We start from the raw sequence: 25,313 nt of genomic DNA on the forward strand, positions 1-25,313 counted from the left end.
TCACAGCAATTATCTCATGAAAAGTTTGTGCCTTAAAAAAAAAAAAAAGCTCAAGAGGTTTGCACATTATTGCAAGACATTGCCAACTAAAATTAGGAAAATAATTAGTTCAACAAATGAGTTACAACAGAAGCCATTAGAGGACTATACTTCTGTCCAATCAGCTTTCAAGAAGCTCCCCTTTATTTTTGGGATCATAAATATAGTCACTTCTGTCTCCAAACATATCATTGTGCTGAACTCATGTAAGCCTCGGGGTCTTCAAACTAATAGTCCACACAACAACATACGCCCAACAGACTTGCACTTTTGGTATCTATAAAATACACTACGTGCTGTTTGTTTGCCAGTAAAAAAACAAAACTTTCTTATCAGAACCTTAGAAGATGACACAGTTATGGTATAGACCGCTCACCACTTTTCATCCCCACAATAGCTGCAACTTAACCCTTATGTGGGCTGCCATTTAAAAAGGCGCTCTATTAAGTTGCCTAGAAACAAAAGCCTTTTCATTTTTTGTTTCAAACTGTTGCAGATGCATAACACAGAGAACACGTTAAGCTGAAATTATTAAATGTTTTTTTTTTCTCTCTTTTTTTGTTTGTTCTCTTATTTCTGCAGAACTAAGAGAACATAGTTTGAATTTGTCACACTTAAAGTGTTGCACAACACCAACAGGAGACTTCAGAACCGGCTTGAACGATATAATCGTGAAGAAAATCGCTTCAGTATACTTGCTTTTCATTTCCTACAAAAATAAACGGTTGTCTTTGGGAGAAATAATGTCTTGTATCCTACATTGTTTATAACTCAAAAAAATAACGAGGACGAGATGCTCTCAGATGTACGAGAAAGATGTTCGTAAAGACAAATGCGGTTGAGACCGTACCTATGAAGACAGGAAGGTCACAAACCTCTGCTTTGAGCTTTATATGGTAAAAACCCAAAAGCATTGATGCTGCTAACAGTGACAAGTGCAACACTGGATGTGTTGTTTCCTAAAATTAGCATCCTTATTTGCTTTTACCTCATAGAAGTCATCAGATGCATGACAAGTTATTTCCATGATGAACATACCTCCAGTTTTAAGGAAGCCGGTGGCGCGGTTTGATCTTTGTATTTACTGATAGGACTTCCTGAAAGAATAAACCAGAAATCTATAACCAAGATGTTAATGTATTTCCCTTCGATGTAAAATAATGTTCTACATAGAAGAGGAAAAAAGAGGAAGTTTTTTTTCATTTCCGTTTTGATTCTAAAGCTTGTAATGTGGCTAAATATTAGTAAATGAGCTATAAATGTTCTGCTACATTTTACTATTTTTTATAAAATGGCTGAATACCTTATCAAAACAAGATTAGTTCACACTGCTGTGTTTTAATAATCAGACACGTGATACCCAACTAAATTGTGCCTAAAAAAGAAGTATTTAGGATTAAAATCTATGTTCTCTACATACGATATAAGTGAAGGGTGACTTTTTGAGTCCAAAAACAAACAGACCATACATAAAAAAGAGAAAAGTTGAGTTTCTCAAAATGAATTTCATAGTCAACGACAAAGATGGGACAGTATGGACAGTGTGGAAGAGCTTTGGCTCCGTAATACATACAAGTTTAATGAGAAAGGCCGGCTTTTACATTATGTCTATTTAACAGGATGTGATGCAACATCCCAGTTAAACAGGTTTCACCATTCTGTAGTTATACTTTATCACTATAAAGCATCTGCAATTTGTGATCCAATAACTCCGTATAGAGCTTCCTATGAGGATATCAGGAGTTGTTTAAGTTTTGATAGCATCGAAAGCGCTCCTCAGACGGCTGAAGTCTGCTCTCTCCTGGTCGCTCCCGGATCCTTCCTGCTCTCCTGTGTGTTTTCGCAGTCACTGATGGATGGGAAGCCCACACTCTGCTCCACCCACTGAGCGACACAAAGCAGCTTCTTGTCTTCCAGGGCGGGGCCGATGAGCTGCAAGCCAATGGGCAGACCCCGCTGTGATAACCCGGTCGGCACAGAGACGGCAGGGAGGCCTGTGTTAAAACATTAATAACAACGGGGTCATTTCCCATTTATGATTTTGCAACGACATTACATTTCCAGCTACAAGTGTGGGTGTCCACTGTTCATTGCAAAAGTATTCGCATCCCTTAAATTTCTCCACATTTTCTCAGAATTCAACCACAAAGCAAAACGTTGTTGTAAAGTGGAAGAAAAGAGAAGCAAACTTACCAAATTTTCTTACAAAACGAAAGGCTAGCAGTTTGTCAAGCATTTGTATTCAGCCGCCTGAGTCAATACTGTGTGGAACCACCTTTTTCTGCAATTGCAGATGTTCCCATCAGCTGAAATTCTCTTCAACTCAGATTATTTTTTCATGGCCCTGCTCAAGAAAAGTATCCAATTAGCATGATGCTGCCACTGTGGTTATGGGGTGTCAATGATGTGCAGTGGTTATTTTCTGCCATAGATATTGTATTGCACATTGGCTAAATAGTTTCATCTCTCTCTCATTGGAAATATGGAACATGTGGAAGAGGAGCAGCTTCTTCCACATGTTTGCTCTGCAAACAGGAGATGTGGGATGGCTATACTTGCGTAGGTTTGATGTTATCCCATGCCACTTCTAGTTTTGGATGATAATCAGAGCATTTGAGAAAAGGTGGCGGAACACCAATGCATGTCGCATTTTCAGATTTTCAAAATTAAATGTATAACTATGCATTTCTTTTTCTTCCACTTCATAATTAAGCGCAACTGTAATACGGTTTATCACATAAAATCTCCCCAATGCTGAAAAAAAACCCACACGTGTGTGTGTGTGTGTGTGTGTGCGTGTGTATAAAGTCTATAAGGTTTTAAATCCTCCCACACAACCTATATATGCTGCCACTTCTCTAGACTAAAGAGAAGGTATGTCTCCATACCAGCCATGTTTGCAGGTTGGGTGAAAACATCTTCCTGTGCGCTGCGAGTGCGGTTATCTTCCTGTGTGAAGTCATGGTAACAGGCCGCATCAGTCAGAGTTGTGGGAGTCAGCAGCACATCGACCCCTGAGCCAAAAACGTGCCGGAAGTCGTCGGCAATGAGCCGACGGACTTTTTGGGCCTTCACAAAGTAGTGCTGGTAGTTCCTGAAAGGTGTGACACGTCCATGGTCACTTTGTGAGTAAAGTACTGATGCCAGACACTGGAGGCGCCTGAGGCTGCCTATGGAGACAATTTGCAGCCTTACTGTTTAAGCAGGAAGTAGTTCCCGGAAAGAATCCTCCCTCTGACTACATCGTTGAAGCCCTCGTGTCGGGTTGACGCATACATCACCTCCGTGGAGCTCTTCATCTCACTCCGGTGTCCTGGTAGAGGAGAAAAACACCACAATCCCCAAACCTTTACCACCGTCACATGATCTGCCCGCATCCGATTTAACTCCACACGATGACGTTTGTACCGTATTCCAGTCCATCAAATCGGGCCATGTTTGACGCCACCTCGGCGTGGCAAAGGACGTGGTAGCAGACGATGGAGTACTGAGTGTGTGGGAGGGAAACCTGCTCCACCCGGGCTCCGGCTTTCTCAAACAAGTCTGCAACACGACTCCACTGAGCCAGGGTCTCCTCAGACAGGCCAGGGGCATGGTACTCCTGACAGGTGATGGCAGACACCAAACAAAGTTACAAGCTCAGGGTTCCTAAACATTTTTTTTATTTTTTACACCTCGTTTGTTTATAGCTACATTTTAGGCACTAAAATTGAACATGCAAATATGTAAAGCTTGATGAATGAATGAATGGATGGAATGGAAGAATAACTATAGTCAGTTGTAGTGGCTCTTCCTCAAACTTCTCTAAAAGGGACTTTCTTCTAATAGAATATTTGAGCTTGGGGTTTAAGCATAATGCACCATATATTTGTCTCTCTGAGTTTGTCTTTCCCATGATCCAGGTGTTAAATAGAAGAAACAGACCCACTCAATATTAGGTCTGTGTTGGTAATAGGTGTGTAAAGGCATCAAAGGCAGTGCAGCCGATGTAGATAAAAGTCTTTAATTGAGTATATTAACTCACCTTGGGGATGCCAACACAGATGTTCCTGACATCAAAGTCTTCAGGAAGCTCTGTTAGTGCTGACGGGGCAGGAACTGTGGTCGAGTCTCTAACATCAGCGCCTTGGAGGACACCTGTTTGACATGTAAACACAGTTCCAGGTTACACCTGCTCTATCTTGTTCCTGCTGTTAAAATCATAACATTTCACTACAGTTTTTTTCTTTTGTTTCTTGTTAATGTACTATCAATTTCACAACCTTATATGGATTTATAGCTACGCGAACACCAACTTTGCTTTGGTGTTTTTGTCACGTCAGAGAAGCCTGGGTAAAAATATTCCTGAACCTGTGCAAAAAACATTGGAGGTTATTATTTGCTACAACTTCTTCTCAGATTTAATAAGATCACACCTGTTTTGAATTACAGTTGTACAAAAGTGGATACAACATTATTTTATTTTCAGAATATGTCATCATCCTAAAAAGAAGAAAGAGACACGTGTCCCCTACCTAGGGCGACAGCTGCGTCACCGACGCTGCGTGTAATAATTCCAGGGACATCCATGGAATTAACTAAGGGAATGAGCCCATGCCTTGACACCAGGCCGTAAGTGGGCTTCAGGGCGACAACTCCACACAGCGCTCCGGGATTACGGGTTGAGCCGCCTGTGTCTGAACCCAAAGCCCTGCCAAAACATTTGCAAACATCAGGGAATATTTTTCCATTTTTTTCTTCACTGCTAGTATCACTGCGCGTCCTCACAGGTAGCTTGTGCATGAGGCGACAGCCGCGGCACTTCCCCCAGAACTTCCTCCAGTGATGACCCAGTCGGAGTCAGAAGCTGCTCCCGCCTGTGTTCTGTATGAAGCTGCGTAGCTCCACGGGTTTCTGACCGGACCGAACGCCCCGTCGGTACTGCCTGCCCTGGGAGGACAAACACATCGACACTAATTTAGCTTAAAAATAAAACCACACATTTCTAAAATATTTTCTGCATTTAGATTTAGATTTACCCCATCGCAAACTCGTCCATGTTAGTCTTCCCCATCAGCACAGCCCCTTGGTCAAGAAGCTTTTGTACAACTGTAGCATTGTAGGGCGGAGTGTAGTCTATAAAAAGAGTAATATTTTTACATACCTGCACTGATTCTGACTATATATAAGAAACATTTTATGCTCTAACCTTTCAGCATCTTGGAGGCACATGTTGTCCTGATATTGGCAGTGCAGAAATTGTCCTTGACTGCAAAGGGGATCCCATCCAGGGGCCCTTTGGGGATGCCTAGAATAAAATACATTAATGCGTCAACACCTGTGACTCCACCGAAATCAAAATGAGATAAAAACTCACGTAATCCACACACCTTGAAGCAGCCTTGCTTCCGACTGTCGAGCCTGTTTCAGAGCAAAGTCCTCTGTCACGGTGATGTAAGCATTCAGGCGCTGAGTTTTTTTGATGCGATTCAAACACTTCCTACAGAGCTCCGTTGGGGAGATTCTCCCCTCCCTGAATGCCAAAGACACCTGGAAAAAAAGACATAAACACAGCTTAAAGCACGGAGTTACACAAGTAAACATTTAATTTCTATGGTGTGGTGTTTTGTTTACATGTCTTGGATTTTCTTGTATATGTAACAGAAACATGATATATATGAATAATTCCTACACTAGGTATGTTTTATAATTTCCCAATATTTGAAAAAGTTTTCTCAAAGAAAAGACAAAATTTGGAAACATTTCTTGTCTTAAAAATCCCAAATAGTAACAATATTGAAACTAAGGGAGCAAAACTTCTCACTGCTATTTTGCAAGTTAGCTTAAATCAAATAAATTAAGATTATGTCTTTGAGTTATTTTTTTTTTGTTTTAGATAATTAATTTGCCTATTTTTAAATTTAAAAAAAGTTAGGTAATGCATTATTCCATTTTATTTCACGAATTGAACATATTTTATTTAATCTTCCCAAATGTATTGGTAAGATTTTGTACGCAAAACTCATCGTTCAGGGAATTTACTAATCAGGACTTGGAGATCTGTGACTCAATGAGAATCAGTATTTAATCCAGTTTAACAAATTCTTTCTTTGGCCATGTCCACGAAACCCATCCCATGAAGCTCACTGTTTTTGTGCTGTGTATTACAGCCAGACATCTCTCTTTATCTCTCATCTCTCTTTCTTACTAACGTAACATTGAATAAATGCCTATTTCAATATAAAAAGATGAATCGGTAAATGAGCAACTAACCTCTTTCAATGTCAGTCCGAGCATATCTGCTGATTTTCCCCGATCACCCTCAAATTAACATCAACATTAGCACAGTGTGTTCTACCTGTACGCCGCCATGTCTGCGTCTGCGATCAACGTCTAACAGCGCTGTCTGTGATTGGCTGGCTGCTGAAGAAACAGCATTCTGATTGGTGGAGTCACTCGCCGTGTCAGGCAGCAGGAAGAAAATTACCGAATAATAGGACGTGGTTTTGAAATGGTTCAAAGATTTTAATTGCTAAGTTTTCTGCAAATATGCAGGTTTTATAATGACACACCGTATATTAGGTAAGAACGTAGAGTAGTTTACCGCTGCACATATTAACTGCTTAAGCTGTCAGTTTAACAGACGAACATTGTGTTTATATCGACACTGTAAACATGAGTTGTGTTAGATATTTGATGCACAGAAGGTTGTTTCGACACCTCAGTAAATCCGTGTGTGAGCACAGAGTCCATGGCTGGCTAAGAAACCAGAGCAGACTGATCCGGACCTCCAGCAAAGCCATGACCATCATGCCTGCTTGGGTTATTGATCAATATGGAAATAATGATGTACTGCGTTTCACAAATAACGCCAGCTTCCCCATCATCAACTACCCCAATGAGGTGATTGTAAAGGTGTTTGCGGCTGGACTGAACCCGATTGACGTCAGCATGAGAGGTCAGTTTAAATCGAGACCGATGAAAATGATTACTTGGAGGACTTCTTTAACTTGTGTTCCGTTTTAGAGAGAAGGACATATTCAGAACTGTGTATCATGTGTTTCCTGTGGTTGTATTTGTCTTTTCAGTTAAGCATAGGGTTGCCACCGTTCAGAAATTAAAATAAGGGACCAGTCAATAACAACATCGCAACACCAACACCGTGAGTCAAACAATGACTGGGGCAGCATACTATATAAAGTACTCGAGACGGCGTCTTTATTGTTACACATTTACATTTGTAGAATACGGAACATTTAACAGCCAATCACGGGACGGGTGGCAACCCTAGTTGAGCAATCAACCCCTCAAGTTTAGCCACAGCTTCTAATGACAATTTGTGGTTTTGAAAAGGGGCATGCCTGTGGGCTAAACTGAGAGAATAATAAGATTGATTGGTTAAAATGTTTACATTCGTTTTTTTATACCTTGTTTTTTGATTGTTACTTTTTTAAGAGATCTGTTTTTAAATTTTTTTATTGTGACGGCAGAGTCATGCAAAAGAAGAATTACTCTGATGTACAGTTTTTTAAATACTTTGTGGTTTGTAGGGCCTACGTGCCTTGCAGAGGAAATTGACTTGTTGCTGTGTTCTTTTTTGTGGGATGACTTATGTTCATTTTTGTGCCTGAATTCAGGGGTATTTTAAATCCACCCCTGACCTGAAAAATATACATACCTTATATTTGAGCGCATGGCTTTATTTTTGCAGTGGTAATAGAAAAAATATGAGGGGGGAAAAAACATCTGGTTTTGAACGACTGTACTCCTGTTCCAGATTGTTTTGGTATTGTCTGCATGTCTCCACTGTAGTGATTAAGAGTTTTTTCCTCTGAAGTGATAAAACGGCGTTTTCCGATTCAGGTGGCTATGGCTCTGCTACAATGGCTATGAAAAGAGATCCTCTGAATATCAAACAGACAGGCAGCGAGTTTCCTCTCATTCTGGGAAGAGACGTTTCTGGTGTCATTATGGAATGTGGCCTGGATGTGAAGTACTTCAGAGAGAGAGATGAGGTAAGAAAAACAAGCCGTTGCGTTATGGACAGAAACAAAACTTTTTATGAGAGTTCTGAATGTGTAGTTATAATAACATGAGCAGCTTTATCTCATGTATGTGTAGGTTATTGTCCAGCATGGAAAATAGCAGAAATGTAACATTTGTCCCAATATCTTGACTGTTTTTTTTTTTTTTTTTTTTTGCTTGTACAGCTTAAAAGGGAGTGATATTCTTTTCTTTGTTTCTTTTTTTTTCTTGAATGGTCACTGATAGCTTAGCTCTCCATGAGAATTCCTTCACTACAAAAACACAAAATCCTACCAAGTGTTTTTGGTCTAGTTTCTAGTGGAAATATCTCGGTACACTTGAAATAAGACAAAACTAGCTTGGAAGAAGTAGGAGTTTGTTTTTAACTCTGACTATAATCAATAATTCCTTAATATTACTAAATTACTAGCTCCACTGCCAGATTATTTCACTTATAAACTGGGAAGAAAAAAATGTCTTGTTGTACAGGAAACTTGTGTTTCTGATTACGTAGTGAGTTTTTGGTACATGTGATGTTAGTGAGAACAGACGGAGATACAGTTGAGTGACAAAGAAGTAACACTTAATCGTATCACAACACCATCATGCTTTGCAAGAATGAGCCTCCTACCTGAAGTACGTCACCACGAATTGAAACCGTTCTTCTGCTTCATTGGTTATCTCAAAGGAAGCTTTTGCACAACATGCAGTAATAAAAATAATAAATAAAGGTCAATAATGCATTATATTTTTTTGAGCAAGCAGAATCCCGTAAACCACTTGCATTAAAAGAAAATAAGAATAAACAATCTCATGCAAATCAATCTTTCAAAACAAAAAAGGTGGAGTATCACTCTTGTTACTTGTAGTGTCAGGTGCCAAAACCTAACAGCACTGCTCTCAAAATGTTGTAAGTTGCAATAGTTTTGCATGTAAATAAGTACTGAGTAGATGAGCTGGTAAAGATGACCAGTTTACTTTTAGTGCCAGTAACCACAGTTAATAATGCATTTTCAGTGCCCCTGATATACTCTATGCAACAAGCAAAGCTAGTAAGCAGATAAAGTCATGTGGCGTATGTATTCATTGTAAATCAACTTGACAACTATTTTGATTTAACAACAGAAGGAAAGCAGGAGATTTTCTATAATAAAACTATCATACAAGCTTAAGTTTTTAAACCAGACTGACATCAGTGAAAAATCCTGGATATTTAAAATTCGTTACCAGTTCTTAGCTGACTTGGACTCAAAGAAGAAAAGAAAATTTCAGGTGAAGTCTAGACTAATTAGTCACTATTTTAGTGACTCATTTGACAGGTTACAAGAAAAAGTAACTTTCTGAAAGCCAATTATAAAGATGTTTTCAGTGACCAGAGACTTATGTGCATTACTGCATTTCCTTGTTATTTTCTGTTGTTGGTGGGTTTCTCTTTCAGGTATGGGCAGCAATCCCACCGTGGAAACAGGGCAGTTTAGCTGAGTTTGTGGTTCTTAGTGCGAATGAGGTATGAATCTAATTCCTGAGGTATTCTTGACATAAATGTATTACCTTAGTGTTAAGATATTCTGACATATTGTCTAATTTTGTGAGTAATCAGTTCCCTGCTTTTTTTTTTTTTTTTTTTTTTCATGGAAGCATAAATGAGCCATCATTCAAGCATGTTAACTTATCAGAAATATGGGTGGAGCACAGCTGTCTCTTTTTAAAGACAGTTTAACCTAGGAAGCTGCACTGAAATTAGTGTTCTTATGTCTTCTGTTCAGATATCCCATAAACCAAAGTCGATAAGTCACACACAGGCAGCAGCCATCCCCTATGTGGCGACCACTGCTTGGTCTGCACTGGTGAACACGGGTGGACTCAGTAAAGACAACTGTGCCAATAAACGGTGAGGAAACATGGACACACACAAACGCCTGGCTGTCGCACATTAGGCAAACTGGGATGGTGGGTCAGGCTGCCGTATGGTGTCAGGGTAAATTTGATCTGTAGCAGAGTTAAAGTGGGCTCAGACCTCTCTTGTGTGGCTGATTTCATTAACTTAGACAGATGCATCTGGTTCAGTCAACAGAAAATCATCTGTGATGATTGAAAAGAGACACAAAATAATGACAATAAGTATTGTGGGGACCAGAGAAAACGACAACAGTTACTAAAACAGTGATTAAACACTAAATTCACTTGGTAGGGTGGGTATTATGTATTTTTCTTTAGCTTTATTTTATGTTGTACTCTTATTCAATCCCTAAAAACATACCTTGAGTATTGTTTTGATTCTTTCATGCATTTTTCCATGAATATCTTGTGGCAGCCATTCAGGGATATATGCAGCATTTTTTAATAGACTAGGTTGTGGTATGAAATGGCGCTATGTTCCTATGTTAAGCTATGTCACTCAAAGCTAAAACCAGATTTTAAGGTTGAAAATACACAATGCCACCCCTGTAAGCCTTCTCTATTCAAAATCAGCCCTTTGTCTTATTTAAAACTGTCATTGCTAATAATGAAGCTTCAGAAGGGCTACAAATCCTATCAGATATTGGTTAGTCAACATTTTCATGTGTATTTTTTGTCCACTCTTTTTCCTTTTTGCAGGATTTTGATCCTTGGAGGATCTGGGGGAGTTGGAACATTTGCAATCCAGGTGTGTATTTAAACGTTGATGACGGCTAAGTGTTTATTTATTCATTTTCATTTAATTCTTATGTCAAAATATTTCAATTTTTTTTGTGGATGATAATCTAATGTGCAGATCGGCATCTGAATTTAAACTCCCAGTGTTTAGGATTTTTTTTTTTCATCAGGAAATGGTCAATATTTTTGAAACAGGCATAATCATTTTTCTTCTTATTTGTTTTGTTTGTTGACTGGTTTTGAAAAGTGTTTATTTCATAGTTGGTGGATGGATAATGGATGAATGGATGATGTAGGTTGACTGTGATTAAGTGGATACAGTTGTGGAGGAAGCTCCACCTATGATGTGTCCTTGGACAAAGCATTTAATCCCACGATGCTTTCTAATCTGGATGAAGGCAAATGAATATGAATGCAGTGTAAAAGCACTTTGAGTGACGGGAATGACTGGAAAGACCCTATAAATTCGATCCCATTTGAGGCTTGAGCTTCTGTCCAGATGCTGAAGGCGTGGGGAGCTCACGTGACAGTTACCTGCTCCCACAATGCCGAGCGGTTCGTAAAAGGACTCGGGGCGGATCATGTGGTCGACTACACAGCTGGACCTGTTGAAGAGCCACTAAGTGCGCTTGAGAAGTAAGTCACTTTTAACCTACCTTCGATTTTCTGATTATCTGAAGCCATTCAGTCATTGTCTCGGCTTTCGTTTCTTGCACTCTTAGATTTGACCTGATCCTCGATAACATAGGGGGCGACACTGAGCGATGGGCCCTGGGCCTGCTTAAACCGTGGGCTGGAGCCAAATACGTCACTCTTGTTACACCTTTTCTTCTGAACACAGACCGGCTGGGTATAGCTGACGGCATGCTGCAGACTGCTGCCACAGTCGCCACCAAAACTATCAAGGTATTTCTGACACAGTGACATGTAAACAGTCTCTACTGTACTTCCTCCTATCAGGAAAATAAATAAATAAAAATATTAAAAATGTTACGGTTATATATCTACAGTAGATTAGTGATGTGCTACTACTTGATGCTGCACGTTTGGCAGAAAAACAGCCATGACTGAGAAAGAGAAGTTGGTTAGGATTATTTTGAAGAATATCCTTGTAGGCCTGTCACAGTAACAAATATTGCTTGATGATAAATTGTCCTAGTAATTATTGCGATAAGTGACTGTTGCTTAGAGACCATTTTCAAGTAATATATTGATAGAAGCATAATTAGTCCAGTTCACCCTCTTAAAAAACAAAACAAAACAAAACAAAACAAAAAACTATAATTTTGGGATCAACACCAGGACTGTAAGATATTTTAAATAACCAAAACAAAATACAACAACCAAAAACAGTAAAAAATGAAACTAAAATAAAAATTGCACTCAACCGAAACTATAACCGAGACGGATCATGATGTTTGTAAACAAAATTGCCCTTCAAAAAATCTTAATCATCAGATCGTGTTTATTTTTAATTTATTGTTCAATTAATTGCAGTTTACAGATGGTGTATAAAAAAAACAAAAAAACTGTAGGAAGTATTTTGGTAATTTCCTTTCACACTGAAGAGGAAGCATCTTTCATTTTATCTGTCCAGTTTTGGACAAATCCATATGTCCAAATGTCTGTTAACATAAGGACTTTGCATTGGCTTCTATTCATTTTTTATTCTTTTTTTATAGCCTAGTCCGTACCCAGAACCAAGTACATGCCTCACCTGAACCTAACCTAAAACTGTCCATTTGTTAGTCCTAAACCATTTCCCAAAACAGCACTACGTTTTGTGCTCCCCACAACGAGCAGTCGGTTGTTGTGGGGAGCACACACATACAGACAGTGACTTCCTGTCAGTTTGCTCTCTGCGGTGAACATCAAACCATGCAGTTTTGCATATCTGTGTTTCACCATTGCTTCTCTTCTCCCTCGCTGCACCACCCAATCCACAGCTTAAAGCTCGTCAGGTACGAGTCTCACATGTGTAGGTGTAAAGTAGGTGTAAAGCTAGCAGCTAGCTAAAGATGACTTCTTTATCTCAAGAGCAGTAAATATTTCTTTTCTTTGTGAAAGTAGATGTTTTTTAGGGAAAATTTATGGCACAGGAGAAAAAAAGATACACTGTCTTTAATTTCAGAGTTATCACAACATATGTAAAAAAATAATTCTATATGGCCTCTACTAGTTTCTGAATTTATTATAATCTAACTTCACTTGCATAAAAAAGCACAAAACCAAATGCCTTGCTTTGAAATAAGTTACACAGGGCAGATTTCTGAGGCTCAGTTATCCATGGGGAACAATAACAGTAAGATGTTTCTTTAATCAAGTGAAGTTTTGCATTTTATCTTTGTCACTGAACAGTTGTAATGGCATTGTATACTGGGTTGTCAGCAGACCTTTCAATGGAGATCTGTTTATTTCTTTATTACAAAACATTTCCGGACCGACAGAATACTGTTTAATGACAATAAAATGATTTACAGTATATTCTTCTTTATAAGGTAACAAGGAAGGACGACCAGAGCTGAGCGTAAGACAAGCTAGAACCAGGAAGTTGTGCAGTATTTGAAAAGTGCTTTTTTTTTTTTTTTTTTTTTTGTGTGGGAGTCCTCAACAGGAAACTACACACAAGACTAAAACCTTTTATATAAGCAGGTACAAGATTGATGAAATGCTGCTACTCTTTTTCTTTTTTTTTATTTTTTTTAAGATTTTTAGATTTATGACAAACTGTAGAAAATGAGTGGAACAGAAACTCCCAAGACGCATCTGAACGACTTCCGCTGGAACGGAGCTTTGTTTTTGGATCGTTTCCTCGCTAACCTTTGTGTCGTGATAACGAAGTGTCTTGCAGGGTGCCTGGGACGGCCCCACAGAAACATTTGATTCTTCTCATGTTGAATCTAGAGTGATATGGCTGCATTTACGTAAAGAGTGCTGCCATGACATATTGGTATTTTTAGAAAGTTTTGCTTTTCCAATGCGAAGTAGCAAGTGTGTCATTTGAAACTCACTTAGCAGTTTCATAAACAGCTTTTTGTCATTTGTCCTGGTGACACTTTGTGGTTCATAGAATGGGCGTGGTGTTCTCTCAGGGGGAAGCACTGATAGGGTGCAGCCCCATTTGTCGTGAGCACCATATCTATTCTATGTACTGTTTATTGTGTACTTTCTCGTACACAATACATATATGGATTTTTCATTTTAAATCTCTCGACACCATTGTTTTTTTTTTACCTTTTTGTCTATCAGATGAGATCATGTGTAATATTGAAATTGAAGGAAGATGTGGTGTTGTCTTCAAAATGTCTTACTTGTTTACATTTTGCAACTGTCCATATAGGGAAACATAAGTCATGATCAAAATGTACATATTCTAAGCTTTAGCAGGAACTGAGCCCATCAAACCTTTCATACATACAAATATAAGATATTTTTAAAAGCATGTTAAGATGTTTTATTAAAATGGAAGCTCTTGACCATCTAATGATTCATTATAAGAATTTCAACACAAACACTCAATTCTGTTTTCCTGCAGCATTTAGTCAAAGGAGTTCACTACCGCTGGGGTTTCTTTGCACCGAGCGGTCCAGCTCTGGACGAGATAGGAGAAATGGTGGACGCAGGACAGGTATGAGGCCACGCTTTGTTCACGCCGACGTTATAAACGGAAGAACACGTGACGAGCATGCGTGTTTTCCGCTCTCCTGTCAGATCCGTGCCGTGGTGGAGGAGACGTTCAGCTTCTCCCAGGTCCCTCAGGCCTTGGAGAAGGTAGAGAAGGGCCACGCCCGAGGAAAGACTGTGGTGGAAATCAGCAAAGGGGGATCTTGATGTGTAACATGGACTCTCAACAGGAATGTGTATGTGTGTATGTGTTTGAACAATTATGACACAAACTACTTGAAAATAAGCGAAATGCTGCAGCTTGTGCTACTTTTTTCATATCAGAAGACACAAAACCTTAAGCAAGGGCTACTGTACACTATTATACATTTTTTGCCATTGTCACTTAAATAAAATGTCATGCTGTAACTTTCTGCCGCATTAACAAATGTAAAATTATTTTGACTTTAAATAAAACAAAGGTTTTATTTAGTAAATTGTGATGAAAAAAATAACATTAAATCATAGCTAGGTTGGTGCTTTATAACACAATGTGACATTTTAAGCATTTAGTTTTTTTTATCACACCATTTTAAACACTTTAAAAATTAGAGTTTTGAAATTAGACAAGGTTGTAAAATAGATTTAAAAAAATAAAAATCTCCTAAAATTGAAATTTTTCATGTGAAGTTAACAGCAAGTCCAAGAAAACAGTGAAAAATAATTTTTATTTTATTGTAACAACCTGTAACGACAAACATTTTCTCACATATTTACAACCACTAGGGGGCAATATTATAATTGCATTTTTGTTTAAAATTGTAAATCAGTTTGTACAATCGAGGCGAATTATGTACAGTGTAATGAACAAGGCACAGTTTGTGTCAAAAAGTCCTAAAAAGATATAAAAACTTTATACACGATCATTTTGATCTATGCAAAGAAACCATTGATGCCTCCTGCAACATCCTGAAATAAGATATATACATTCATATCTGCAGGAAAATTAGAGATTTATGACCCATGCAATGAAAAGTACCACAGGTGATAAAGTATGCAGCATCAGAACAAGGCAGAGTTTTTGCTACATGAAGAGAAAACGTGGTACTAAATGCTTGACAAAAACTTAAAGGTGTCTTCCTATGTAAATCGTACGTTCTAAACAGCAAAAACCAGCTCATAGTTTTCCTTCTCGAGAAGAATGAACAGGTGAAAATATCCTCGACAGATGTGCATTAAAGCAGTCGGCTAATTGGTCCTCATCAGATCACAGAATCTCTAAAATCCACCTCTGGATCCACTTCTTTTCATCCAAGTCGTTCAGGATGATCTGGTTCTTGTCGTACTGATGACCTCCTGCAGACAAACAGCGATATGTGTTAAACTGCAACCACAATCTGAAACGCTGAGGGGTTGACGCTGTAGTTAGTCACTGCTGCACTGCTTTTTTTAGACCAGGAGATGGCGCTGTTGGATTAAGACATGCTCTAAATCGCCACAAGAGCACATAAAGGTCTCTGGTGAGCTTGTTTTGTTTTAAACACACACAGCACAACTATTTATTGAGAGATAAAGGGTATTCTATGAACTTTTTGATCAAACACTTTAGAGATGGAAGTGCCTGACCTTTGACTTCCACGATGAGATTTGGGTTAAGGTGGCAGCGGACCAGTCCGTCCTGGGTGATGCTCCACAGCTGGTTGTCTTTGCCTCGCTCTGAAGAGATGCAGAGTCGTGTACCTGACATTACCACGCTGCCTGCCGTCTCCAGGAAGCATTCCTCCATCAGCTGGGGACAGAGAGGACGGATTTGGCATAAAATGCAAAAATACAGAGCGGTGTTGCCTAAAAACAGCACAAAATTAGGCATAGTTAAATTTGTGGGATTACTAAAACACGCCTTTGTTTATTTTTTTTACTGAATTTACTAGACTCTTCCACTGATATGAGTAGACGAAAGGATTCAACAATATTTCAGTTGTTCTGGAGGACGATGATGAAGATGTGTACCTTGCAGGATATTTGTCCATCTCGGTAGAGCCAGAGCTGGTCTTCTCCTCCCGTCTCCTCCACAGCTTGGATCCTCATCAGTTTGATGTCGTCCAGCGTTCCAGTCAGAGTCATCAGACATCCCGTCTCCCTGTTCCGCAGACGGAAGTACATCGGTTTCTGTTGGAAGAAAACATGACAATAACTGGGACGCATTTATCTGAACACAGTGATTATTCAAACTTATCCCCTCCCCCAACAACTTCCATCTCAAAAACATGACTTGTGACTGTTCTGTTCGTTATCGAAGTCAGCAAAAGCCGGTATCTTATTGGTGCGTATCACTTCTTCCACACCTGCATCAGTGGACGGAGGGACCCTATTCGCTGCCAGTTGCTGAGCTTGCAGAAGTCGCCCACTTCACCCGGACGGATAAACAGCTGTCGGCCTCTGTAGTTGTTTCCTTCATACAGCACCCACCTGCAGACAACGCCATTAGATGCATGAGGCTAGTCAATATATTTATCTTAAGACTTTTCCAGACTCAGCTTTCCGAGTTGTTAGTCCTTTATGTTAATTTTCAAACATTATAAAATATATCAATATAGCTCATGATAACTTTCTAGCAGATATTTCTTTAGCGGACTGGATTAAAATATAGAACCAGGAAAAAATCAAAAACTAAAAGGAGGGAAGTACAAAAGATGGACATAAGGAATAAAAAGAGACTATTCAAAGGGAGGGAAAAAAAAGGAAAAATGTACAGGAAAAAGGGAATGACGGATCTTTAATTGCCATGCTTATCTGGACCTGGCAAACAAATGTATAAGATCAATTAGTATTTACACCAACACCCAACTTAAAATCAGATTCTACGTACATTCCCCCCTCCACCAGCAGGGAGCGTATGCGTGAATCCATGCCAGTCTGCAGCAGGTTTACTGCTCCACTCGTCAAAGCGACCCTGCGACCTCTGCAGCCCGCTTTGCTGAACAAGATGATGGAGGGCAGGGAGAACTCCTGAAGATTAAAGAGTTTACTTCACAACTGATGCTTAATGAAACATTTACTAGACATTTCCCTTCAGTTTTAAAGACAATACACACATGTCCAGTTGTCTGCACTGATCGAATGAAGGAGTCTGACGATAGGAGGCCCATGGCCTCTGTGTTGGGGTACTCTCCTTGCTCCAGGACATACATGTTCCCTTTGAACTTAGCTTCCTCATACGCCACCCAGCTGAAACAAAATATTTATTCTTTTAGTTTTAACATTGACTTTTAGTTTTGCTACATATAACATATCGAAGGAAATGCCACGGGAGAGATATCAACGAGAAATGTGAACTTAAGTTGATGGTTTTCTAGAAGCAAGCCAAAGAACAAGAGGGATATTCTTAGAGATGGATGTGTGCAGATGAGCCTACTATATAGAAAACTATTGTTACTGGAAAAACACTAACTACTGTTCCTGAGTACAGTAGAGAACATGTTACACTTTGGAATTATAAAAAAAATAAATAAATAAATGACGTTAATCTCTTCTGTCTGGCATATTTACCTGCCAGCCTGGACTTTACATGACTTGGGTGTGAAATCAGCATCCAGAGCATCTGTACTGTCGTCCAGAGCCAGCAGCCTTCCCTGAAACTCTGGTTCAGAGTACAACTGGATCTGTAAAACATTCAAACAGGTTTAGCAACTCAGGGAGAAAAAAAAGCACATCGATACTCGTCATGATGCCTTTTTAATAAAAATCTGTGAAAGACGAGATGATACCTTAAACCGCGTTGTTCCCATCAGCATGTCCTGCAGAACAAAAACCAAGGGCTCTGTTAGAGGTTTTTGTTTAAAATAGTGAACAAGAAAAATATGTTACACATGTTACGGATCCTCACATGGAAGATGGGCTGTATGGATGAAATGTTGAAGTTCTGTGCTCCCCAGTCCTCTGGGTTTGAGTACATGCCTTTCTCCAGGACATAGAGCTCTCCACTGAAGGCAGGTTGTTCAAACGCCACCCAGCTGCGGTTTTCCCCAAACAAGACACACTCAGTTACACAATAACTTATTCAAAAGCAGATCTCTCTTTATTTTTGCAATAAAGTAAAGCTTAGGGCTGAAGGTTAATGGTTGAAGGGCAATGACTACAAGATAAAAAGAGTGTTAAATTTATTCATGATCTGTGCAATTGGGGAACTTTAGAGTCAAAGAGGATTGATAACGATGTTACAACTGTACAGAGAGAACAAACACACAACGGATGGCTAACTTCTTGTGTTTATAAGTCTTAAACATTAGATTAAAATGTTGATTTTGCAGACAACAAACAGCAATTTTAAGTAGTGATGCAGTTTTGGGGGAATGTGAGCTGCAGGGATCGGTTCTCCAAATGAATCTCTGCCTTTACTGCATCATAAAATAAATAGCTCTTCATGACTGAGAGGTTGTAAAACTGCAGGTGAGACGGATTTAAAGCAAACAGAAAAATGTCATATAAAATCAGACAAAGTTTAACCACATTCAACCGAAGTCTGAGATAGCACAGAAACAGCACACAGCTCTTAAAAGCGTAAGACTTGATTTTAGTCTTTTAAGTCCTGACAATAGAACTAATGATCTCTTCTTGAAAGGTGACTCATGTTGGTGTTAATTGAAAGACTAGGAACTATATAAATGCTTCCTCTCTAAAGCTGGGAAGGGCTTTAGAGAGGAAGCCAGGCTTTGAAAAGAAAAGCTGAAGCAAAACAGACGGGGACGTGGCCTGCAAGATGCGTAGTGTTAATGGGAACGGTTGTTTCGAAATGAAATCAACATTCTGGTTGGAAATAAGCAACTTTGAATGATTTAGAGCATTATACGTAACCCACTGCACTATGTGAGAAAAGCTATGAGATAGTTAAAATGCTTTGGGAACAACGACGACGACAACACGTTCGCGCTTTTGGATAGATTTTTACCCAGAATGCAAATGGAAAAAACCGTGAGTGAAACGGTGACTGACGAGTATATATTCCATTGAGGGAAAGTAAGTTTCACATTTGCTCAAAAGCCCCCTGGTGGTTGAAGAAAAATCCACATATAAACCGGAAAATACAATTTAAGAAAAAAAACACTGAATGCTCTCTGGTATGAGCAGGGCATTGTTCAGGGGGCCGGACCAAATGACGTGGCGGGCCGGATCCGGCCCGCGGGCCGAAGTTTGGGGACCCCTGGTTTAGATGGAGGCATTCGAGAAATGGAAAAGGTAACCTAAAATGACCTAAAAGTTATGTTATCAATCTATAGTTATTGATTCACTAAGCTATATGCAAAATAGCTATTAAGAAACATATTTTCACTCTTCTGATACTCAAACATTTCCATCATTTCACAAGTTTAAAGAATGTAACAGAAGTACAATCAAGTCTTCAGAATTTCTTGAGTCACCAGTAGAAATATCTGCCTTCAAGGAACATTAAGAGTCTTTTTAAAAATATTTTGTATGTCCTGTCATATTAGTTAAAACAATCCATTTTTAAAAAATTGGTATTAGTATTTTTGAGCGACTCGGTGTGTATGTTTTGCGCAGTATAAGTCTTAGTCTTGGCTGTAAGACGAGAAGGACGCCCAAATCTTTCAAAGTACACAACGGATACCGTTTCCTCACTGCGGTGGTGAGCTGAACTTTACTGTGTTTAACAGAAACCGGTTAACTTACACTCCTCCTGTGACGGTGACTGACTGGGTTTTAGTGCTGCGGCCAACTTCTTCCATGCTGATGATGGGACCCATCAAGTCCATGTGGCCCCCCCGCTCATTAAAATTAGGATCACTGAACAGTTTCAGGTGTGGGGACTGGAAATCCTGGGGGACAGCATCACGTAGAATGAAATAGCAAGTGCGTTCACGTCAAAAGTAAAAATTCACCCGTATCAAACTTGAAATTCTTCAAAAGATGCTTACTGCAAGTACAGGCCGCAGTGACTGTAGGCCGTCCTCAGATCCTCCCCACTCACTGCAGTGAGGATACTGGCCCTCCTCCAGGATGTACTGCTGGCCTTCAAAGTCTGCCTCCTGATAGCCAACCCAGCTTCAAGACAAAACAAGAGTATCTTAGAGACACTATTTGAAAATTATTTGGTAACTTTAAGTATAAAATGATTGGCTGCTCTCTCCAATACAGTACTTACAGACCCCCGAGGATCTTTATAGAGCCAACTGAACAAAGAGTTGTGTTCTTCCCATCTGTTTTTTGTTGCTCCAGCAAGTTGTAGACATCACCATCCAGCTCCAAACACTGCCCATCAAAGTTTGGCTTTTCAAACACAAGAGCCTAGAGTAGAAAATGAGAATAGGGAGCTAAAGCTTAGTGGAAGTTGGTGTTTTCTGATCGTTCCTCATCTTTGTTAAACATGTGTAATTTGGCCATATGTTTTGTACCCAATGTTGCTGCGAAATCAAATGAAAAAGTCAAATGACAAACCATTGCCAGTTTTCTGGTAAAACTGAATATAAAATGACCTGGTATTTTAAAAAGTCCATGATGCCATGCATTCGAACAGGGTGCCTAGTGCATTTGTGCCTTTGGAAGGGAAACAGGTCCACAACCTCCCAAATCTTAACAACAACTTAACAACAGACATGGAGTGTTTATTAAGGTTTGTCTGGTACTGGTAGGCTTTATTGACAGTAGATTAGACAGGAAATGGGCACAAAGAGAAAAGGGGAAGACATGCAGTAAAGGCCCTAGGGTCAAAAAACAAACCTAACGGCTCTGTATATGGCGTGGTCGCTCTACCTATATGCTACAAAACGTTAATGGAAAGGTCATTATTAATCTAATCTGTGAAATTCTAATTTAGCATACTGGGACATAACATGTCTGGTTTCTTCTCATGACATGCCTCCCAAATAGTCATTTGACTTGTAAGTGTGTGTTGCATTTGCTAATCTATGGAACCTGTTATGTGACCCTTACATGGCAGTTTTGGCTGAAGTTATCTTGCATCGAGCTTCAGAGATTTTGTACGTCCAACAAATGTTTGTAAAAGTAAAAATTTGAGCTCACATCGAGCCGTATGTTTTCTGATTTGGTTCCTTCATAACTTTTAATAATCTCCTGACTGATATGGGAAGTTTAGGCAAAGACCTACTTTATAATCATGCAGCCATTTCAAGACTAATAATAAAATTAATCCCTGATTTAATGGTCTGCCCAAATAATAACCATAGAAGTAGTTTTGTGAACATTACTAATACACTTATAAGTCATCCTAAGCACAATTAATGTCCATTTATTGCAGATCTATGGTTAAGCTTATTGAAAAACCTTTTGCCTAATGAGACCAAAAAAGTTCTTGTTTTCAATTTGTTTCTATAACTTCAAAGTTCTCAATTGATTTTACACGTTTGGAATCATTATTTTACAGGAAAATCCCTGTTTTTTATCACATGCTCTATTGTTAGGTTGTTGTTAGGCTGTTATGCATGCTTTAATAAATCACAGAGTTTCGTAAGCCTCTGAATCTGAGCCAGGCCATCAGCACCGCTAAGCATCAGGCAAATATGCAGAGGCTGATTTTCAGTTATTCTGCTTATCAGCAGCAATCTTTGCCTCTAAAAGTGAGTTTTCTCACGTATTTACAGAAAAAAAGCTAACAAAGACTCAACACATCAGCATGTTTGTGGTAAAACAAGAACAGGTCGAATAAATAAGATGCAATAGAAACTGGGACAAACCTTAACATCAGCTGGGTGCTCCACCCTTATTGGTCCCTGAAATTGAGACATATAATCTTAACCAAACACAGCTAATACATTTTTACAGAATTACAAATATGTAACACACTTTACCATTCGGAGCGGTCTGAGAGAGCCAATGAAAGGCTCAGGGAAACCCCAACTCTGCGGGTGGGGATACTCTCCCTCCACTAGCACTTCAAGCAGTCCATCAAATCCTGGATCAGAGTACACCAACCAGCTACACATAAAGGCAGAGATTATATCAGACAAATGTATATAATTTTGATTTAAAGCTCCCAAGCAAAGCCTAATGACAGTTATAACAGGAACACCTTCACTGTCTAAACCACGATTCAGCGTCAACCATCAATAATCCACAGCAGTTCAACTATGACAACCACAAGCTGTGGCCTGTTGCTCGCATTCCTTCACAGACACAACACAGATGATGTTCACAGAAACTTTTTTTTTTTTCCAATTCTCAAGAAAGATTATTCAACATAGAGTGTTGCATTCATACCCGTACAAGAATTCACACTCCTATGGACTTGTTCAAATTATGTCCCATTTCCACCACAAACGTCAAAGTCTTCTTGGTCTTGGTCAAATTTCATTTGACAAGTCAACACAAAAGTGGTTCATAGTTAGAAAATGATGCACGGTTTTCAAAAGTTTATAAGTAACAATTTGGAAAGAGTGACATGCATTTATATACAGCCCCTTTGAGCCAAAGATTCGCAGAACCACCTTTCACTGCAACTACAAATCATTTGAGATAAGTCTCTACAATATTTGCACATTGAGAGACATTTTTTTGAAATTTTTGCATATTCTATTTTATTTGCTGAAGCTTAGTCAGATTGAATGGAGAATGTTTTTTCACATCTTGTCAAATATTCTTCGTTGGATTTATGTCTGGATTTTGAATCATTCTAACACATGAATATGTTTTGCTCTAATCAATTCCATTTCTGCTCTGGTTATGTGCTAAGGCTCACTATCCTGCTAAGAGGTGAACCACCACCCTTTCTTTTGGTTTTCCCCTTTATTTAGCTCCTCCCAGCCCCCTTATCCCTGCAGAAAAAAAAAAGCATTGCATTAGCAAGATTCTGTTTGGGAGGTTTTCAGTGTTAGTCCAGAACTTTATTTCTGACCTGTCTGAAAAGTTCCTTGAGTTCCTTCAGTCATATCTGTTGTCCTCAAATGTTCACTTACAAACCTTTGAGGCCGTCACAGAGCTGTTATGGTTTAACTGAGATTGTAATACACATAGAATAATTTACTAATCAGGTGGTTATGCACAGAATTTTATTTATGAGTATCGGAGAGAAGGGGGCTGAATAAATAGCCATGCCACAATTTTCAACTTTTTATTTGCCAAATTAAATACATTAAAGTCTGTGGTTTAAAATTTGATTTTAAAAAAATGTATGCAAGTCACTGTATTTACACCCGTGAACAATTTCCCAGCATAGTGAGTTTGTCTGTGTCGTCAAAACTTACATTCCAGAGTGAATCTTAATGGAGCCTGTGGTCTGTGGGATCCCATATGAACTGAGATCTGGCGTGTCGTCACAATAAGATGACATCCTCCCTAACCCGTTCACCTCTGAGTACAGGTCAATCTTGGGAATGCTGTAATCCTACAGAAAGAAAGAAAGAAAGAAGGTTTTTAAAATACAATAATTTGTTTTTTTTTTACAATAACTTCAATTCTATGCAACTATAGATCACAGGAAACACCCTAACAAATCGATCATATCAAATTATCAATTGAATTGAATCTACTGAAATTATTAAAGAATTACAACAGTCCCACCATTCATTTAGTTAAATATTTAAACAAATGAATCTGAATTAATGTACCAGTGCTCCAATTAAATTGTAAATTTTTCCCAAATTTTCATTGGGAGATTTTTCTGCTGCAATAAAATATGAGTTTTAATACCGTTTACCACATAGAAGTGCTAACAGTTGTGACTATAGAGTTCTGCACAGTCACAACATACAAAACATGACAAAGATTTTTTTTTTGTTTTAAATGTAGATGACTGAATATTTCTAAGCTATTGACAAAAGTATAAGTTCCCACACATTTAGTGAGTTGTAGGGTTTTTGATTATGGTATAATTATCAAGATTGACTTTTCATTCCAAACTTTTCGCCAATATAGATATAGGGACAGTGTTAATACAGAAGTAGTGAGTTGGACTGAAGGGATGAGGTAAAATGAATCGTGACTCACTCTGACTGCCAGCCGAAGGGAACCTACAACCATCGGTGCTGTTGGAACAGGTTGACCCAATTCATTTAGCGTCTCTGGAGTTCCCTCCTCTGCCCACATGTTCACTATCTGGTCCATGGGACCCTCTTCCAGGGCAAGGATACGACCCTGGAAGCCAGGCTTTTCATAGAGAAGCCAGCTGAAAACAGAGTAAGAAGATGACACTACATCATAAGTGAGAGAAAGACATTCACAAAAAAATCTGAATCAGTGGCAGCCTACCCTGCTGACTTCAGTTGATCATTCAATAAGTTATGATAAATTACCATAAACACAGAGATAGAACTGGGCTACTGCTGAATACATTTCTATGGACTCAATCAATAAGTGATTCCAAGGTAAATATTTTCATCAATGCTACTAAACACCTCTGGCCAGAGGTGTCTTGACTATTCATCCTATTTTTGACCGGATTAAACTCTGATGTGGCAAAGTATTGTGATCATGTTATACTTGCCATCCCATCATGTTATACTAACAGTCAGCCATAATAAAACATGCCACGTAAAACAATACTTTATATGTTTCCCTCTGATTTCTCTACTCCTCTTGTATTAACAAACATTAATTTTCTTTTTACAACTACTAGTAGAATCCCGTACCATCCTCTGATGACTTTGATCGATATCACAGGTGACAGTTTCATCGAGGTGGAATCTTCTACGTCACCATAGACTTCAAATGCCTCCCCACCAAACTGAGCATGTTCGTGTATGACTATCTGCATGAACAAACAGAACCATCAGCGCGATAAAGAGACAATGCCTCACAAAATGCAACTAGTAACATTTCAAATCCTACCTTCCCAGGTCTTCTGTGGTGTCCTCTAACCACAGGTTTCTGCAAGACAGGTGAAGACACAATTCTTTAATTATTTTTGATGCAAATCAACCCTACGAGGAAAAGTCAACGTTAGGTTGGTAAGCTTGGATAAGGTTATGGTTATTTGATATATCTATAGAGGAAGAGTTGTTTTGCAAAAAGACACCACCTACAGTTCAGCATCGTATTAAAAAAATAAGATTTTGGGGTAT

At 38.9% G+C, this 25,313-nt stretch overlaps 3 protein-coding genes across 3 annotated transcripts in view; 1 reads left to right on the plus strand and 2 right to left on the minus strand.

Moving 5' to 3' along the window:
• Positions 1 to 1,576: 1,576 nt before the first annotated feature.
• Positions 1,577 to 6,403, minus strand: qrsl1 (glutaminyl-tRNA amidotransferase subunit QRSL1). Its single transcript, XM_015005773.2, has 11 exons — positions 6,292 to 6,403; positions 5,409 to 5,568; positions 5,228 to 5,326; positions 5,058 to 5,154; positions 4,807 to 4,968; positions 4,554 to 4,729; positions 4,064 to 4,176; positions 3,448 to 3,640; positions 3,235 to 3,352; positions 2,928 to 3,133; positions 1,577 to 2,033 (listed from the first exon to the last, which is right to left on the minus strand). Exons 1-11 carry the CDS (start codon positions 6,313 to 6,315, stop codon positions 1,816 to 1,818), a joined length of 1,566 nt encoding a protein of 521 aa, XP_014861259.2. The 5' UTR covers positions 6,316 to 6,403; the 3' UTR covers positions 1,577 to 1,815.
• A 68-nt stretch (positions 6,404 to 6,471) lies between these two features.
• On the plus strand, positions 6,472 to 14,717 carry rtn4ip1 (reticulon 4 interacting protein 1). The gene is made up of 9 exons (XM_015005774.2): positions 6,472 to 6,976; positions 7,882 to 8,033; positions 9,482 to 9,550; positions 9,810 to 9,934; positions 10,642 to 10,690; positions 11,180 to 11,316; positions 11,403 to 11,586; positions 14,216 to 14,308; positions 14,392 to 14,717. The coding sequence occupies exons 1-9, from the start codon at positions 6,694 to 6,696 to the stop codon at positions 14,509 to 14,511; spliced, it is 1,212 nt and encodes a 403-aa protein (XP_014861260.2). The 5' UTR covers positions 6,472 to 6,693; the 3' UTR covers positions 14,512 to 14,717.
• Positions 14,718 to 14,992: 275 nt separating this feature from the next.
• crybg1a (crystallin beta-gamma domain containing 1a) overlaps positions 14,993 to 25,313 on the minus strand; it is a 46,812-nt gene continuing 36,491 nt past the window's right edge. Inside the window, exons 6-23 of the mRNA XM_015005772.2 lie at positions 25,081 to 25,119; positions 24,882 to 25,000; positions 24,241 to 24,418; positions 23,499 to 23,638; positions 22,107 to 22,233; positions 21,993 to 22,028; positions 20,444 to 20,586; positions 20,217 to 20,343; positions 19,972 to 20,117; positions 18,170 to 18,296; positions 18,051 to 18,080; positions 17,833 to 17,945; positions 17,379 to 17,511; positions 17,153 to 17,292; positions 16,629 to 16,752; positions 16,294 to 16,452; positions 15,910 to 16,072; positions 14,993 to 15,639 (exon numbers count right to left, since the gene is read on the minus strand). Of these exons, the coding sequence (XP_014861258.2) occupies positions 15,551 to 15,639; positions 15,910 to 16,072; positions 16,294 to 16,452; positions 16,629 to 16,752; positions 17,153 to 17,292; positions 17,379 to 17,511; positions 17,833 to 17,945; positions 18,051 to 18,080; positions 18,170 to 18,296; positions 19,972 to 20,117; positions 20,217 to 20,343; positions 20,444 to 20,586; positions 21,993 to 22,028; positions 22,107 to 22,233; positions 23,499 to 23,638; positions 24,241 to 24,418; positions 24,882 to 25,000; positions 25,081 to 25,119 (2,133 nt within the window). The 3' untranslated portion in view covers positions 14,993 to 15,550. The remainder of the gene's footprint in view (positions 15,640 to 15,909; positions 16,073 to 16,293; positions 16,453 to 16,628; positions 16,753 to 17,152; positions 17,293 to 17,378; positions 17,512 to 17,832; positions 17,946 to 18,050; positions 18,081 to 18,169; positions 18,297 to 19,971; positions 20,118 to 20,216; positions 20,344 to 20,443; positions 20,587 to 21,992; positions 22,029 to 22,106; positions 22,234 to 23,498; positions 23,639 to 24,240; positions 24,419 to 24,881; positions 25,001 to 25,080; positions 25,120 to 25,313) is intronic.

Source organism: Poecilia mexicana, unplaced genomic scaffold (assembly GCF_051168715.1).
Source record: "Poecilia mexicana isolate PSO_F unplaced genomic scaffold, ASM5116871v1 scaffold_22, whole genome shotgun sequence".
Lineage (NCBI taxonomy): Eukaryota > Metazoa > Chordata > Actinopteri > Cyprinodontiformes > Poeciliidae > Poecilia > Poecilia mexicana.

What these genes read in the sequence shown, in the direction of transcription:
- qrsl1 (XM_015005773.2), bottom strand. Translation starts at nt 6,315, where the DNA reads ATGCTCGGACTGACATTGAAAGAG. An exon ending in ATTTGATGGACTGGAATACG is followed by an intron (nt 3,353 to 3,447) that starts GTACAAACGTCA and finishes CTCCTCTACCAG; the next exon opens with GACACCGGAGTGAGATGAAG. An exon ending in AACTACTTCCTGCTTAAACA is followed by an intron (nt 3,134 to 3,234) that starts GTAAGGCTGCAA and finishes CACACCTTTCAG; the next exon opens with GAACTACCAGCACTACTTTG.
- rtn4ip1 (XM_015005774.2), top strand. Translation starts at nt 6,694, where the DNA reads ATGAGTTGTGTTAGATATTTGATGCACAGAAGGTTGTTTCGACACCTC. An exon ending in GATTGACGTCAGCATGAGAG is followed by an intron (nt 6,977 to 7,881) that starts GTCAGTTTAAAT and finishes TTTCCGATTCAG; the next exon opens with GTGGCTATGGCTCTGCTACA. An exon ending in CCACTAAGTGCGCTTGAGAA is followed by an intron (nt 11,317 to 11,402) that starts GTAAGTCACTTT and finishes TTGCACTCTTAG; the next exon opens with ATTTGACCTGATCCTCGATA.